The sequence below is a fragment of the Quercus suber genome, unplaced genomic scaffold (genome assembly GCF_002906115.3).
Source record: "Quercus suber isolate HL8 unplaced genomic scaffold, Cork oak 2.0 scaffold_72, whole genome shotgun sequence".
NCBI lineage: Eukaryota > Viridiplantae > Streptophyta > Magnoliopsida > Fagales > Fagaceae > Quercus > Quercus suber.
Window position 1 is genome coordinate 747,667 of NW_027069537.1, and position 17,973 is coordinate 765,639.

The 17,973-nt window shown below is 31.7% G+C and overlaps 2 protein-coding genes across 2 annotated transcripts; both read left to right on the forward strand.

Moving 5' to 3' along the window:
• The first annotated feature begins 7,075 nt into the window (after positions 1-7,075).
• Positions 7,076-7,982, forward strand: LOC136067432 (VQ motif-containing protein 9-like). The gene has a single exon (XM_065773286.1). It carries the CDS (start codon positions 7,119-7,121, stop codon positions 7,668-7,670), a length of 552 nt encoding a protein of 183 aa, XP_065629358.1. The 5' UTR covers positions 7,076-7,118; the 3' UTR covers positions 7,671-7,982.
• Positions 7,983-8,639: 657 nt separating this feature from the next.
• On the forward strand, positions 8,640-9,542 carry LOC136067433 (VQ motif-containing protein 9-like). Its single transcript, XM_065773287.1, has one exon. It carries the CDS (start codon positions 8,681-8,683, stop codon positions 9,230-9,232), a length of 552 nt encoding a protein of 183 aa, XP_065629359.1. The 5' UTR covers positions 8,640-8,680; the 3' UTR covers positions 9,233-9,542.
• Positions 9,543-17,973: the final 8,431 nt, after the last annotated feature.

The following is a 17,973-nucleotide window of genomic DNA, read 5'->3' on the forward strand; positions in this document are numbered from 1 at the left end:
AAGATGTTCTCTTCGATTGTAATCATTCTTCCTTCTGAGGGTCCCACTTCTAGATGGGCCCTGCTTTTACCATCTCCTTCTTCTCGGTCGCACAATAGCTCTCATATGAGCTCTCGGCCCACTATGTTGGATTGGGCTTTTTTTCCCCCACAGTTTCAAATGTCAAATAAAGTTTTGTAAACATTTGTTGGTATAGGAGTTTAGCTTGGAGTAGCAATATTAAAAGGCAAGATTCAAAGTAAAATTAAGCTGAAAGTAAGACTAGAAGACAAGTAAAATTAAAATTAAAAGGATAAGCATTTTTTTTATCAATCATTTATTTGTTTTTTCCATTTTTTAATTCCAAATTTCCCAACAATAAATTATATTTTTCCTAAGTGCCTTCTTTTTGTTGTTAAGTTGACTAGAGAAATTGAAAATTTTAGGCATATTCTTTAGGGATGTGCTGTTCATTTATCAGGTTAATCTCTATGTTATTAGCAAAATGTTATTAGCAAAAATCCGAGTGCACATATAAAATAGCACTTTTCTATTACCAAAAAAAGAAAAAAAGAAAAGAAAAGAAAAGAAAGAATAATTACACCAACATTCTTGACATTTGGCAAAATGACAATCTTCGAAATGATATCTCCCCTTGAAATTTGTATAAATGCAACACTTAAGTTTTCGCTAACAAGATCTTTCTTTTTAAAAAGATTCACATTGATTTATACATACAAAAGGAGGGGAGTTTCATTCATCCATAAATTGAAAGGAGAGCCTCATTTTGTTCATAATTTGTGTAAGAATCTTTTGTAAAAATATAATATTCCATTAGTTTAATGGCTGTTTAGATTTGATTTTGTCAATTAAATTCTCAAAATTCTCAATTTGTTTCAATTTGAAGTTTTTGTCAATATTCATTATTAATCTTCATTATTCTGTGTAGTAACATGGTGGAGAAAATGTGATGATCGTTGATAAAACTTTGCATTTTTCCTAAATTTTATTCATAAATGAATTAGCAGCCTTTAAATAGCGAGGTAGAGAGAAAAGGTTTTGCTTAGAATAAGAAAGTTAAAAATGAATCTTCTATTCAAAAAATTGAAGCTAGTTATTTACGTGAAACATTAATTTTATTAATGCTTTATTGTTTCCTTTGCTTTGTTACTATCTAGCATAATGGATATCAACAGCGGCTTCAATTGAAGTAGTTTCATGAGTTTAGAAATTTAACTGACAAAATTATAAACTTATACCTCAATGTAAAACATTACTCCTATACAAATTCTTAGTCTTTTTATGTAATTTTCCCAATAATTACTCAATACTTTCAATTTCTCAAAATCTTTTTCCCACATTTTGTCATATATCTTTTGTAATGAACTTCTATCACGGTCTTACAAAAAGTGTCTTTCCCAAAATAGCATTTACATAACTGTTAAGATTTTATGGACTTTTTAGAGTAACTTTGTTATGAAGTTTTTAAAAGACGTAAATGCTCTTTTCATCCTTATATTTTAGGGTCATTTATATTTTGGTCTTTACATTTTTTATTTTACTATTTTTAATCTCTAAACCAATTAATGCGTGACATTTAAAACCTTACCGTCACCCAACTAACAAAAAAATCTAACGTAGCTGACGGCACATTAAAATAATAATTAAAAAAAACTATTTTGGCATTAAAAAATACCACATCAGCATCTAAATTAAAAAAAAAATTATTAATTTTAATTAAATAAAAAGAATTAAAGCAAGAACATCAAACTCAGAAATAAACCCAACATCAATATCAAACCCAAAATCAAAAAGCAAACCTAGAAAAAAAGAACATGAACATTAAACCTACAGGAAAAAAAAAAAAAAAACCATGAACATCACCAAATCAAAGAGCATGAACATCACCACAACATGTCCTAGTTGTCCATCGTCATCCACGCCTGAAAGAAAACCCAGATGCAGATCCACCAAACCCAGTTTCAAACTAATTCCAAATATTTCAAACAAAAGCCCCAAATTCAAAGATTCAAACTAATCCCAAAATCCTTGGCTACAAACCCAAATCCATCAATACCCCAATCGTCCAATACCATCCTAAACCCAAATCCACAACAAAGCTTGATTTGTGGCCAACAACCCCAAAGAAAACCAGATCCAATCAATCCCGATTCCGATCCCATCCCGCCTGACTCGGATCTCCTTGTCTCAAGCTCGATTAGCATGGACCTAGCCTCGGATTGTCGCTGCCTTGTGCAGCAATAGCATCCCACGAGCTCCTCATCGCACATGGACATTGGTCAGAATGACGGAGATTGAGTCGAAGGATTGGCTATGGCGTTTGGCTCCTCATCACGCAGAGAGAGAGAGAGAGAGAGAGAGAGAGTTATAGTAAAAGAAAATTTGTTCAATAAGAATTATTAAGGCTATACTTTTGGGTTTTCTATGTTATGCTACTGTTTTGGTGGCTGAGAAAAAAACAGTAAAATAAAATTTGTTCAATAGGAACTATTAAGGTAGTAGAGGAAACGATGCCGTTGTTTCTGTTGAGCCTCATCTCTGGGTGATTGAAGAAGTGTGGGTTGTGGCTTTTGGGATTTGATGATTTTCTGGTTTTGAACTTTCTGGGCTTATGGCTTAGGGATTTGATGATTTTCTGGTTTTGAACTTTCTGGGCTTATGGCTTAGGGATTTGATGATTTTGCTGGGGTTGAAAATGAGGGCCTTTAGATTTATGATTTCTTTTTTCAGCTGAATTTTTTGGATTTTTATGCCTTGTGCAGCAATAGCATCCCACGAGCTCCTCATCGCACATGGACATTGGTCAGAATGACGGAGATTGAGTCGAAGGATTGGCTATGGCGTTTGGCTCCTCATCACGCAGAGAGAGAGAGAGAGAGAGAGAGAGAGAGAGAGAGAGTTATAGTAAAAGAAAATTTGTTCAATAAGAATTATTAAGGCTATACCTTTGGGTTTTCTATGTTATGCTACTGTTTTGGTGGCTGAGAAAAAAACAGTAAAATAAAATTTGTTCAATAGGAATTATTAAGGTAGTAGAGGAAACGATGCCGTTGTTGCTGTTGAGCCTCATCTCTGGGTGATTGAAGAAATGTGGGTTGTGGCTTTTGGGATTTGATGATTTTCTGGTTTTGAACTTTCTGGGCTTATGGCTTAGGGATTTGATGATTTTGCTGGGGTTGAAAATGAGGGCCTTTAGATTTATGATTTCATTTTTGAGCTGAATTTTTTGGGTTTTTTTTTGTGTGTTTATTTCTCAAGAGAATTTTTGGGGATGAACCCAAGGAACATGAACATGTTCTTCAAAAAAAAAATAATGAAAGAAATAAAATTTTTTAATTTAATTATCTTATTTTATTTTAAAAGAATTTAGAAAAAAAATGAAAATGTCTGTTTTTATTATTATTTTATGCTGACTTAGCATTTATTTAATAATAAATAATTTATTATTATTATTATTTTATTTGCCACGTCAACATTTACTGTGTCAACAATGTATTCCGTTTGCCACATCAACTATTTTCGTCTGTTGATTGATGAAAAGGACTAAAATAACAAGCATTAATTGAATTAGAGACTAAAAGTGATAAAATAGAAATGTAGGGATCAAAATAGAAATGACTCCAAAATATAGGAACGAAAAGAGCATTTACGCATTTTTAAAATCATATATATTTATTTTGAAATAAGTGAACTACATTAACCAACATTTTAAAAAAATGTTAATTATCACTATTTTTATATTTATTTAAATTATTGATGATGTGACAATCTATTTCACTCATTTCAAAATAAATGGATTAGATTTTAGACTCTATAGTAGAGTTATCTATGTATTCTTTATAACAAATTTTTAATTAGTACATTATGCCTATGGTCTTTGGTAATGATTCTATGTTACCATTACCATACTACCTAGTAACAAAAATTATTAGAAAATTTTTATTTAAATCCTATTTTTTAGATGGTATAACAACTAACAAATTAAACCCCATAATTTATGAGATTTACCAAATAAACTTTGAAGTTTCAAAAGTAATAAATTAAATTTCAGCTTATATCAAACCTCAAACACAATATCATTCCACTCTTTAAAACTATCTCATAAAATAATTTTTCATGAGGAGAGTTCATTCTCACCACCGGAATTATTGACTAGCTCTTAGGGCTGTAATCGGTTCGGTTCGGTCGGTTTTTTTCTATCTGACCAACCGAAACTGAAATTTTCGGTTTTTAAAAGTCTCAACCGAAACCGACCGAAATTGTTGAAAAACCGTCAGTTTCGGTTTGTTTCGATTTCGGTCAGTTTTTCGGTCGGTTTCGGTTCCTTATCATTTATTTTCTAAGAAAGCAAACAAAGAAAAAAAAAAAAAAAAAAAAAAAAGAAAAGAAATTGAAAAGATAAACAACCAACTGACCAAGCACATTTCAAAGCCCTAACTTTATTTGCACATAAAAATTGAAAAAATATCATTAGTTCAATATTGAACAAACCCAGAATCTGAAAAAGAGAGAGGAAACTATGGAGAAATTAAAGAGAGAGGGAGGGTCACCGTGACACTGTGAGAATGAAAAGATTAGTCGACGTAGGGAGGCCGGCGTGTGGAGGCCGGTGTAGGAAGGCCAGCGTGTGGAGGCTGGAGCAGGAAGGTCGACGTGTGGAGGCGGCATATGGAGGCGTGGAGCGGTGAGAGAAGAGGAGGGACTGAGGGCTGAACTCCATAAAAAAAACTGAGAGAAGAAGTTGGGGAAGGGGGTGGCTGAACTGAAGAAAAGAAAAGGGAAGAATAAATAGGGGAGGGGTATTTCCGTCTTTATGTCATGCTTTAGGGTTTTAAAAAATTAAATAGCAAAAAAAACATAAGCCCCCACGCGAAGGCTCGAACCTAGGATCAGCGGCCAAACCATAAAGTTGCATACCACTAAGCCACTGATCTATTATGTAACAGAGTTACATAAATATATATATTCGGTCGGTTCGGTTCGGTTTCGGGTGAAAAAATCTAACACAGAAACCAAAAATGAAAATTTCGGTTTTAAAAAAATGAAACCGAAATCGAACTAAAAATTTGGCAACGATTCGGTCGGTTTATTCGGTTCATCAGTTTTTTGCACACCCCTACTAGCTCTAATCTGTGATTGTATAGATTATACTATTAATTAATTATAAATCACTTTTGGTCGACCAAAGCTTGGTACAAAAACGTACCAAATAGTACGAAATATTTTAATAGTAAGATGGCGTGAAGAGTTGTTCTTTTAATACTTTTTTATTAGTTAACCGACTGTCAATGGACATGCAGAACACGTGGGTGAACAGTTGAACTATTCTAGTCGTACTCGTACCTACCTTATCATGAAGGAACCCCTAATTAATCTGGTACAAATAGTATACCACAGTAATTAGGCCATGTACTTGGACATTGATTAACGAGCAAGTCTAGATATTGTGTATTTTATTAAAATTAAAAATTTATTGTTAAAAGTAAGGTGGATAAAAATAAAAGTTAATTACAATAGTACAGTAGAATTTATGAATAATATTAAAAAGTGTAGTAAAACTCATGAATAGTTGTAAAAATAAACTGAATAGTAAAATAATTTATAATTTTCGTTACTTTCCAAACACACACATAAAATTTAGTTTACCAAAAAATAATTATAAAGACATGCATTAAAAGAATTTCACAATTAATTTCCTAGCCCCAAATAATAAGAGTATTCATATTAATTCGTGCAAATATTCTTATTTATTTTAATATAAGAATTTTTATTTTTTATTTTTTACATCCCCACTCTTCAAAAATACCAACATCGTCATATTATCCATTCTAAATTCTATTTCATTAAAATATCATATTTTTCTTGATTTTTTTTTTCTTGACATACAAGTGATACAACTACTATTTACTTTATTACACTATCATTGTAGCAATTTTGCAAATTTGGACATTTTACATTGATTAATGTGGGCAAATTTGGAGCTTAGAAATGTAAAATTGAACATTTTTTTTTCTATTTTGCATTGTCTGTTCTAAAATGCCTCAATATTATGCTCAAATAATTGGTTTCACTAAAAAAATAAAAATAAAGAAGTGGGCTGTGCAAAAATCAAAACACAAAGCTTTATTAGTATTTCAATTTTCATCAATGTTATAAATATAATAAATTTAACAATTTTTTTCACAATATTTGAGGTATCAAATTGTAACTAGTATAACATTATATTTACATGAGATTATGATTAACATCTATTTTATACCAATCACAATTTATCTCAGTATATGTGTAAAGAAAGTTGTAAATTTTTTTTTATATATCTAGACTCTTTTTTTTATAAGTGTATATCTAGATTTATTGTTTGTATTTTGGCATCTTTAAAAGTATAAGAAGTATATCTTTTAAATAAAAAGACAAAAAAAAATATTTAGCAAATATTTAAATATAAAATACCTTGCTTGAATTTGTTATCTTACCACCACCCAAAGTGTATCGAGCCGGCCCTATACATACATATATGGGCTCACAAAAAAAATGCATGAAAATCCTTGGTCACACTATACGCGTTTCAATTTTATACTCCATCAATGAGAAATAAAAATAATAAAAGTGAAAGATAGAATTTTTTTATTCCACAATGATATGAACTCCAACTCAAATTGTAGGCCTACATGCATGAGGGCATGGCACTGTGGAAGAAGGTAAGACTCCGATTTAATCATACAATGAATTTATTTATGCCTGGTTGCTATGTGCTAGCTAACTAATTGAGCTTCTCTATTTAAAACCACTAATTAATCCTCTCAATAATGAACACATATGACTGAACATAAAAGATCAGAAAAAGAAAGAAAGAAAACTGTGGAAGGCCATATGTATATGTATTAAAAAAAGAGGGTCAAACCCCATGCATTTGACCACATTGCATGTATGCGTGTCATCACAGATTCCGCCGACGGCTGAAGACAAAACAAAGTTTGAATTTTTCACAAAGGGCTTCACAAAAGTCGTAGCCTTTTCTTTTTTCTCATGCTCACTTGTCTTGTATCTTTCATCAAACAATCTATATATAGAAGGTAGAACTTTTATCAATTCTCATTTCTCTTTCACACAAACCAAAAATGGAAGCTTATTCTTCTTCTTCGTCCTCTTCCACTTATCTGTCACAAAGTTTTCAAGAAACAAAGAGTGCAAAACTCCCACAACCCTTTAATTCCTCACTCCATACGGTTAAAAAGCCACCCACAAAGCCATGGAAGAAGCCTGTGGCTCCACTTCCACCAACACCACCTAGAATATACAAGGTAGACCCTATCAACTTCAGGGACCTTGTTCAAAAGCTCACTGGTGCAACCGAGTTTCAGTCTCAGCAGCGTCTTCAAAGCGTTGCGCCTCCACCACTCAACGTTGCTAATTCCACGCAACCATTAATGTATAACAGAAACATTTCTGTGCCTCCACAACTCCACCATTCGACAACGAAACCACCATTGTCTGCAGTAGTGTACCAGGACTTAACATCTCGGGAAATGAAACCCCAGAAAATATCTGATAGTGAAGAGGCTGCGTTTTCGCTTGGGATGAATCTGTCGCCTTCTTCCCTTAATTGGTGTTCTTACCCTCTTATGAGTCCAGGAACTCTTTCCAGTTTGGAACAAAGCACGGTTCTTTAGTACTTTTTTCACTTAGACTCTGTGCGTGTATATATATATATATATATATTATATTATATATATATATATATATACCAGTGTCACTCCACTGCTTTAATATACAAAGCAGTCTGGTTTTACTTCCCTTTGTTCTTTCTGCAATGCATAAATTACAATTTCGATCACAACCTCTTTCTTTTATCATGTATATGGTTGAACTCGTTATCGTTCACCTTCGCTATGCCAGCAATATAAATATTGTTCAGCCAAGACAAAGATAAGCTAGAGTTACATTTTTTATTTACTAGTACTACATTTTTGTTTATATTAAAATTCATTGGAAGCAATATAATATTCATGAATGTAGGTGAAATTCACTGGCGTGTGAGAAGTGAGAACTTTCATATAGTTTCTTGCATCATTATTAGCTGATTAGAGAGTAAGCACATGACGGTGAAATTGATTGGCTTATGAGAACTTTCATCCTTCTTTGACCATAGCAAACTATAATCTAAAACAGAAATTTTCAATGCCGTAGTTAGACGTTTGCTCCTTGCAGTTGTGATTCTCACGAATTAAAGGAAACTGAGCGAAGACCAATCAATAGATGGTCTAACATTCCACATTTAGAATATTGGGCGTGTTAACGAGTACGGAAAAGAATTTGTGACCCGGACCGTAGTCTTCGTTGGTGTTCTTCCTAAAATTCAAACCATGAACTTGTCTTCAGACTCAATTGAGGACAATGCTAGACTAGACTTGGTTGCATTCTAATATAAATGGATGGATGCATGTCAAGAAAGTGAGAAATTAACTACACTCGTTAAACACTAGAATTTTAAGGAGTCTTACCTTCTTCCACAGTGCCANTGAAGACAAAACAAAGTTTGAATTTTTCACAAAGGGCTTCACAAAAGTCGTAGCCTTTTCTTTTTTCTCATGCTCACTTGTCTTGTATCTTTCATCAAACAATCTATATATAGAAGGTAGAACTTTTATCAATTCTCATTTCTCTTTCACACAAACCAAAAATGGAAGCTTATTCTTCTTCTTCGTCCTCTTCCACTTATCTGTCACAAAGTTTTCAAGAAACAAAGAGTGCAAAACTCCCACAACCCTTTAATTCCTCACTCCATACGGTTAAAAAGCCACCCACAAAGCCATGGAAGAAGCCTGTGGCTCCACTTCCACCAACACCACCTAGAATATACAAGGTAGACCCTATCAACTTCAGGGACCTTGTTCAAAAGCTCACTGGTGCAACCGAGTTTCAGTCTCAGCAGCGTCTTCAAAGCGTTGCGCCTCCACCACTCAACGTTGCTAATTCCACGCAACCATTAATGTATAACAGAAACATTTCTGTGCCTCCACAACTCCACCATTCGACAACGAAACCACCATTGTCTGCAGTAGTGTACCAGGACTTAACATCTCGGGAAATGAAACCCCAGAAAATATCTGATAGTGAAGAGGCTGCGTTTTCGCTTGGGATGAATCTGTCGCCTTCTTCCCTTAATTGGTGTTCTTACCCTCTTATGAGTCCAGGAACTCTTTCCAGTTTGGAACAAAGCACGGTTCTTTAGTACTTTTTTCACTTAGACTCTGTGCGTGTATATATATATATATATATTATATTATATATATATATATATATACCAGTGTCACTCCACTGCTTTAATATACAAAGCAGTCTGGTTTTACTTCCCTTTGTTCTTTCTGCAATGCATAAATTACAATTTCGATCACAACCTCTTTCTTTTATCATGTATATGGTTGAACTCGTTATCGTTCACCTTCGCTATGCCAGCAATATAAATATTGTTCAGCCAAGACAAAGATAAGCTAGAGTTACATTTTTTATTTACTAGTACTACATTTTTGTTTATATTAAAATTCATTGGAAGCAATATAATATTCATGAATGTAGGTGAAATTCACTGGCGTGTGAGAAGTGAGAACTTTCATATAGTTTCTTGCATCATTATTAGCTGATTAGAGAGTAAGCACATGACGGTGAAATTGATTGGCTTATGAGAACTTTCATCCTTCTTTGACCATAGCAAACTATAATCTAAAACAGAAATTTTCAATGCCGTAGTTAGACGTTTGCTCCTTGCAGTTGTGATTCTCACGAATTAAAGGAAACTGAGCGAAGACCAATCAATAGATGGTCTAACATTCCACATTTAGAATATTGGGCGTGTTAACGAGTACGGAAAAGAATTTGTGACCCGGACCGTAGTCTTCGTTGGTGTTCTTCCTAAAATTCAAACCATGAACTTGTCTTCAGACTCAATTGAGGACAATGCTAGACTAGACTTGGTTGCATTCTAATATAAATGGATGGATGCATGTCAAGAAAGTGAGAAATTAACTACACTCGTTAAACACTAGAATTTTATAGTGCTCTTTGGGATTAAGAGAGGGGTATTCAGCATTGTTAATATATTTAATGGTAATTGGAGATGGTGGTATCTGGTGGGGGTCACAACTAGCCGCCTCATGTATAATTACTTGTGAGCAACTTAGTCGTCCTGCTTTTATGTGGCCCCTACTTAGAACTCCTAGAAATGCCACACGCGCCCTTCTAATTTGTTGTTTTTATCTTTGACTCATTGGATTAGCTGCCCTTTTAATTTATTCCAAGATCTTAATGATTTTGATAGTTAAAGATTCCATTTAGATTAGCTTCTCTTTGTATGAACATATATAGTTATTTTAGACTGGATGCCTTATTGTCTCTTTCTCATATACCTAATCACACAGGCATCAGTACTGTGTTCCAAATTTTCTACTAAATTGTCAATGAAGTGTATGGTATAGAATCTATAGATGAGTTTTTGGTTTCAAACTCCATCTGAAGTCTGAACTCAACCAAGACTTTTACAGCTTGCCCTTTGCATCCTCTTAATGGTTGATGTAACAGTTCGTGTGAGCATTTATGGAAGAATATTGTCAAATACTTTTTTGTTTTTTGAGAAACAATATTGTCAAATACTTATGGCAGAGCAATTTGAAAAAAATGAAAAAGAGAGTTAATGCGAGAATGGATATTCTTTACACCATAATTAGTTGTTGTTGCTCAACCTAAGGACAAACCAATCCTTATAACTTATGAGGCCTGCACACGCAATCTATTGCAATCGGGGATCAAGAAAAAATGGGAATTAACTAGGGAAATTTTTACTTAGGAGTTTTAAGCTTATAAATGGTATTTGAAGGAAACTTAGAGACAGGTTTTGAGTCAACAAAGTGCAGCTGAATGCGCTCATGATTTCCAGAGAAACATATGGCGGCTCTTTTTCAGTTTTTTGTGCCAACTATTCTGTTTTTGTTTAAAAAATTTATTGTGAACCCTTCAAAACTTTTGAAATTCAAGTTTACCAAACTCAGTTTCAAGTAAAACTCGAATTTCAAACATTATGACAAAAAAAATGCTATATAACTAAAAAAAATTCAAGATAAGTCAAATTTGAGTTTGGTAAACTTGAGTTTCACTTGAAATTTGAGTTTAATAAACTTGAATTTTGAAAAGATGCTACATAACAAAATAAGTTTGAACATATATTTTTGAATAAATTTTTTTGCAAAAACAAAATATTTGGCAAAAAAAAAAAGCCAACTTATAGTAGCAAAATCAAGTTGTGAAAAATGAAAGCTAAAGAAATGAACTTATAAGTGTTACCATAATTTAGATTTAAACATCAACTACCTAATTGGAAAAATTCTTAGGTACTCTATGGATAAATTGTGCTCACTCTTCTCACATTTATTATAAATCCCACCAAAAATTTAATGAGTGAACTCTATTATGAATGTAAGAGAAAGAAACATCATTTTCCGTGCTCTCGAAATACCAAATGACCCAATTGTATAGGATCTTGTAAAGTGCAATTATTTCTTAGTAAAAGCTCTGGCGTCAAAGCAATTATAAGCATTATCATTGCACTCTCAATATAGAGCTATCTTCTTTTCTTTTTCTTTGGTAAGGACAGACTTAGTCAGTTTTTTTCCAAAATAAGAAACTAAGAACTATCGGTCAAAATTTTGCACCCTTTTTCATATGCATTTTTTCTAAGAATTTTTTTTTTCTTCATTTTGTTTTTTTAAGGTTTGTGTTTTCTTTTCCGCCAAGGACACAAACTTTCTCATCTTTGGACAATAATAAATTAATATTAATAATAATGACGGGTCAAAAATGTGCACCTTGAAATTTTTTGATTTTTTGAAGGTACTGTTTATGTTTAACATGCTAATATTGTGCAAGTTGCATGTCTCCCACGAGCTAATCAAGGAAGCACGTGATTTACAGTGCCTGGCTTCCACCTCCCGTGAACGAATCATGAATCACGGTCACGTGCCCTATATACTTTGCCCTTTTTGCTGGGAATTTATTTATTTATTTTTTTACCCCAAAAAAAAAAAAAATCATAGAGTTCATCATTCATTAGTTCATAACAGAGATTTTATGGACTATGGAGGCCTTGATGGGTAATCCCGGGTTTATAGGGTTTAAGTTGGGCTTTATGGGTTGGGCTTTAGACTGCTACTCGACCCTATATTTTTAGCCCGTGGAGAATTCCCCTAATTAATGGCAGAGCCGCAGGAGCCACATTTTGAATTTAAAATTTAAAATTTTTTTATAGTATATGAATTTAAAATTTTGTCATTCAAAAATTTGAGTTGGTTCCCCCAAAAAATATTGAATTAATGCAATGAATTTATACGTATATGCCAACTTAATCAATGGCATTGGCTTACGTAGTCCTTAAAAAAATTGTTATTTATATATTTTTTTTATAGAAGTTTTCATTTTTATTAATTGTCCCTTTCTTCATAGTTTTTGTTTTCTTTATGTGAACAAAAATCATTCATTATATTTTGATTTATTTTTTAAAAATAATTGTTAGTTATTTACTTTTTATTTTTTATTCTTTGCCCATATGAAGAGTAAACCAGACCATTTTAATATACTTATTAAAATTTAGAAAGATAATAATATGTCTTTTAGAGATATAACATCTTGATATATCATGTATGAATTTCATTTAGGATGTGTTTTTTTAATTTTTTCATACGTTCATGCACCTCAACAATTTTCTATATGCCATTGTATAGTTCATATTGTAAACTCATTTTTCTTTTATATATTTTCTTTTAATGTGATTTTTAAAAAATAATCTTTTAATGTGCTATTATGACTAACATTTTGCTCCATTTCCTTTGATAGTTTTAGGATATGTTTGGTGGATTGTAATAAATATTGTTGTAGGGTCTATTTTTGTAGCCCAAGCCCAAAAGGTTTGGATTATGAGCCCACTCGACCCAAAATAATGAATTTGTAGAGAATGGGTAAAAGAGCTAAACTGATTGTGAACTAAACAATAGTTAACTATAGTGTTCAAGAAGGAACTGATATAAAAAATACACTTCAAGGCTTTTCAATTTGATATCTAAAGAGGAATATTATTGAATGAAAAATGAATACAACTCTCCAAAACCCTCCTCCTTTTCTCCTCCAGAGGCTTTTTCTTTATATAGCATCCTCCCTCATCATCTTCATCATCCACTTGTTCTTCATCTAAGTGTCCACTTGAGTATGTGTCACGTCAGATCTCTTCTTTAGCTTTCTGTGAGTGGTAGTAACTGGGATGACACTGTTCAGGAGTCTTCTCCACATTAATGCGACCAGAAAAGCAGATGCAGTGCATTTAATGTGGCAGTGACAGCTTTTCCTTTTAGATATTTCTCCATTCTTCTTATCTCCAAGCATGTCCAAAGCTTATCCAGATCGCTGAAGTCATTAGTAAGATCATTCGAACCCTCCAGATATTTGCTTGATCAAGAATCTTTACATCCGAGGAGAATGATCTCTTCAGACCACTGGTGCTCTCTTCGGACTGATTCCCTTCATTTACAGGTATCTTTCTTTCATACGGATTCTTTCTCAACAACTTTAACCTCTTTGGACACACAGTAACCTTCAAATAGGGCCTTTGGGCCCAATACATAAGTTTGGGTTTCCACCCCCCATAATTGTAATGTAATAGTTATTCTTATGGTTTAGTCATTTAGTAGTTTGGTTATATTCATTTCTAAAATTGTTGTAATAACTATTCCCTAGTAGATGTATTAATTTCTAAAATAAATACATTTTTAAATTAATAAACTTTCCATATACACATAACAATTATAAAATAAAAAGTCATAAAAAATAACTAATCTTTCTTTCAAATTTAAAAATATTATTTTTTAGGAAATATAATTATATGAGTAAGGTATTTTCTAAAATATATCTTAAGTTTTATTCTAACTAGTTGCGGATTCTGCGCACTGTGTGTGATAATATTTTTAGGATGGTCTCATTAAATTTATTTTTACAGTTCGAACTAATTTAATAAATAGTAATGTATTTCATAATCATATTTTCATTTGTTATAGTGACAGTCACAAATGTAACATATAATTTAAATTGTAATGTAATAGTTATTCTTATGGTTTAGTCATTTAGTAGTTTGGTTATATTCATTTCTAAAATTGTTGTAATAACTATTCCCTAGTAGATGTATTAATTTCTAAAATAAATACATTTTTAAATTAATAAACTTTCCATATACACATAACAATTATAAAATAAAAAGTCATAAAAAATAACTAATCTTTCTTTCAAATTTAAAAATATTATTTTTTAGGAAATATAATTATATGAGTAAGGTATTTTCTAAAATATATCTTAAGTTTTATTCTAACTAGTTGCGGATTCTGCGCACTGTGTGTGATAATATTTTTAGGATGGTCTCATTAAATTTATTTTTACAGTTCGAACTAATTTAATAAATAGTAATGTATTTCATAATCATATTTTCATTTGTTATAGTGACAGTCACAAATGTAACATATAATTTTTGTCATATAAAAATGAAAACAATACAATTTTTCTCATAAATTCAAAAGGTTGAAAAAATATTCATTTTTTAATAAAAATTATTTATAACATTTTGTGTATTATTAGAAAGTAACTAAAATTTGGAAATTATTTTTTAGTTTAAAAAAAAAAATTTCAAACCCAATTTTTTCTATCGTACAATAAAAAACACTGAGAAACATATCAAAAATTTTTGTAAAATTCAACAAAACTACAATTCAAATAAAAAAGAAAAGGAAAAATAAAACTCACATCAAAGTCAAACTCAGTCTCTCGAATATGTAAAACATTTCAAATGTGATGTGATCAAGCCAAATATTTAATGCATAATCAAATTCAAAAATTTTACCTTATAATACATAATAATTGTAATCAAGCCAAATATTGTGTTAATATTGTCATAATCTAATCTAACATTTAATCCAACATGCGAAAAATGAATAGATAAATAAATCATTTTAAACTTGAAATTGAATTTGTTTTCTTAAAAATCTCAATATTCATAAATGCTTAAAAACAATTACTTATGCATCTAAAAACATCATATAATAAAGATATAAAAATTTGGTTCTAATTTTTTAAATAATATATTTACAAACAATGAAGGAAACTACACAAAGACCATCTTTTTCAACTGTACTAACTGTTCCTCGTCATATTGTCCAAACTATTCTGCTGTTTTCCAAATAAACTAAAACCTGTCAATAACAAAAAATATGGAGATATCATAATACAAAATTTCCCCCAAATCTAGTCAACAACATTAAAAGTATTTAGTGTTGCAAATAAAATGATAAAAAAAAAAAAAAATACTTGCATCAAGAAACACATATGAATTAGTCAATAATAAGACAATATAGGTGTACAAACTTCATAAAAAATCCAATAAAAAAATGAGAGAGAGAGAGAGAGAGAGAGAGAGAGAGAGAGAGAAAGAACCTTTTTGTGTGGGAAAATAAAATATGCATAAAATGGAAGAGAGCGACAAATTTATAGTAAAAGAATGAGAATAAGAAGATACAAAATAAAGGAAGATAAATGGGCAAAATTATATGTAAAGTTAAAACCGTCTAAGAGAAATATGTATAAACAATACTTAGTTATAACATTAAAATTAGATAAATATGTAAAGTTAAAACCGCATAAGATGAATTTGTAAAGCCAATGTATTTATATATTTAATAATGTAAAAAAAAATTTTAAGTAAAAAATAAATACAAAAAAGTAATGATGTGGCAATGACGTGGATGATGAGATAACTTAACAGAAATGTAGTAACAATAAATGCTATGCTTTAGTTTTTAGATATTGATGTCGCGAAAACCTGAAGAGAAGCACACACGATACTCTATTGATGAAACAGAAACTAAACTGTTAGTTTCTGGTAGTAAACCTCGAATTCACGAGAGGTTTCCTTGAATCCACAAGGAGATAAAACTGGAATCCACCAGAAGAGAAAATTGACAAAATGTCTGTGTTTATTGATAATAGTCTGTTTTGCCTCTGACGGCTACAAAACATATAAATACTGAGCAAAAACGTTTAAAACCCTAATTCGCACTAATTAAGCGATTAGGTGACAAAATTACCGAATTTTACCAAAAATGGCAAAATTGAGTTAAATGCAGAATCATAAAATGCTGACCTTAAGGGTCGTCTCAAAATAGACAGGACCTTATTCTGACTTTTAAACTAAAAGTTATTAAGGAAAAACAAATTTTACTATAAATAGTAAAAACACTGTTTTCGAGGCCTTAACGTAGGAATTTGCCTAAAATTTGGCGAAGATCATAGGAATCTGGATCAGAACGCTGTTTCCCTTCAACCTGCCAAATTTCATGCAATTCCGACACTGTTACCTCTGATGGCCTATACTGGCACCCCCCTTTGATCTTGCGTTGTGACTTTCTGCGTCCTTACTGCTCCCAAGAAGGCATGTGCTATCTGTTCTACATCAGATATATATATATATATATGTTACAATTTAGATAATTTGATTTAAATATTCTATTGTCTTCAAAGTTCTATTCTTGTGGGCTTTTATTTTTCAATGTTTTTTCTTCATTGCTTCAAATTAATTATTTGTCTAATATCTAGTTTTAGATTGGGCGAAGTGGTAGTCTAACACATTTCTATTTTGTAATGTAGCCTCTAAATATTTAGTGTAAGAGATATATATTAGACTTATCCTTGTAATTTTTTTTCTTTTATTTTTCTAGATTTTAACTAGGAAATAAAGTCGTGCATTTTCTTTTATTAGAGTGTATTTAGAAACAAATATAATTTTCAAATGCTTAGTTGTGAAATTTATTTGGAATTTTTCTTAATTTTTTCTATAATTAAATTAAGTGATGACAATGCTAGTCTCATAGGTCACTTCGAAAAAGTTTCACTTCCAACATGGTGCCCAGGGAACGAACCAACTCTTTGAGCATGAATCGCCCATCACCCAAAGTTATCTCCTCTCCCTTTTCGACTTGTTTGCTTCCTCACTTCATTGTTTAGTCTTGGTTTATGTCAGTGTTACATTATCTTGCTTTGCCAGACAAATAAATTAAGTTCGCAGAGTTCTTATAGTTTTATTGAACATGTTAGTCTTGTCATTGCATAGTTAGTGTTTGTGGAAGCTAAATTGATTCAAAGAATCGAAAAATATATGAATGTTGTTAATTGTTATCGTGACTATTTACAAGGCGTATGATGTTCCTGATTCTGGTATGTTGTTGTTAACCTTGCTAGAATCACTTGCACAAACTTGTTGAATGTGTTTATCTGAATCTTGCAATAACTTGATCTGTCTATTTGTTTCTCTATGCATGGGAACGCCTCGATAACAGTCAAAAGAAAACTCAGCACAAGAGTTTCAAACCTCATCTTGACGTGTAGCAGCACAAAATTTAGAACATTCTTTCGATCCTTTCAGAAAAGCATCAACAATGGATGAGTTGGCAGCACGTAAGCTCAAGCTGTAGTGGCAAGTTCAATTATGAACCAAAATTGTTTAAACTTAAACCCAGTAAGAGATGGGATTAGGAATTTGTTGAAAGAATAGGTTCCTGGGGATTGGGCCCGTGTCTATTTGGAGGGTGACAGCATTACAAGTACTGTGACAGAATCGAAGAAAGAAAAATATAGGAGCACTTTTTACCTACAATGTCTCATTCAATTGTCATGCAAAGGCATAAATTTACGCCATCAAAGATTCGCCAAATCGAATAAAGGGATCATATCAAGTTATCAACATCCTAATAAGCAATAAATAATAGCAAATGGTTTGAATATCCCTGATTCCCACATACTAATCACATGGTTGTCGAATGATCAATCATCAAATCATAACGCAACCTGGGTCCACTGATTTGACGGTTTTTTTGTCTCTTTATTTATTTTTCAAATTTT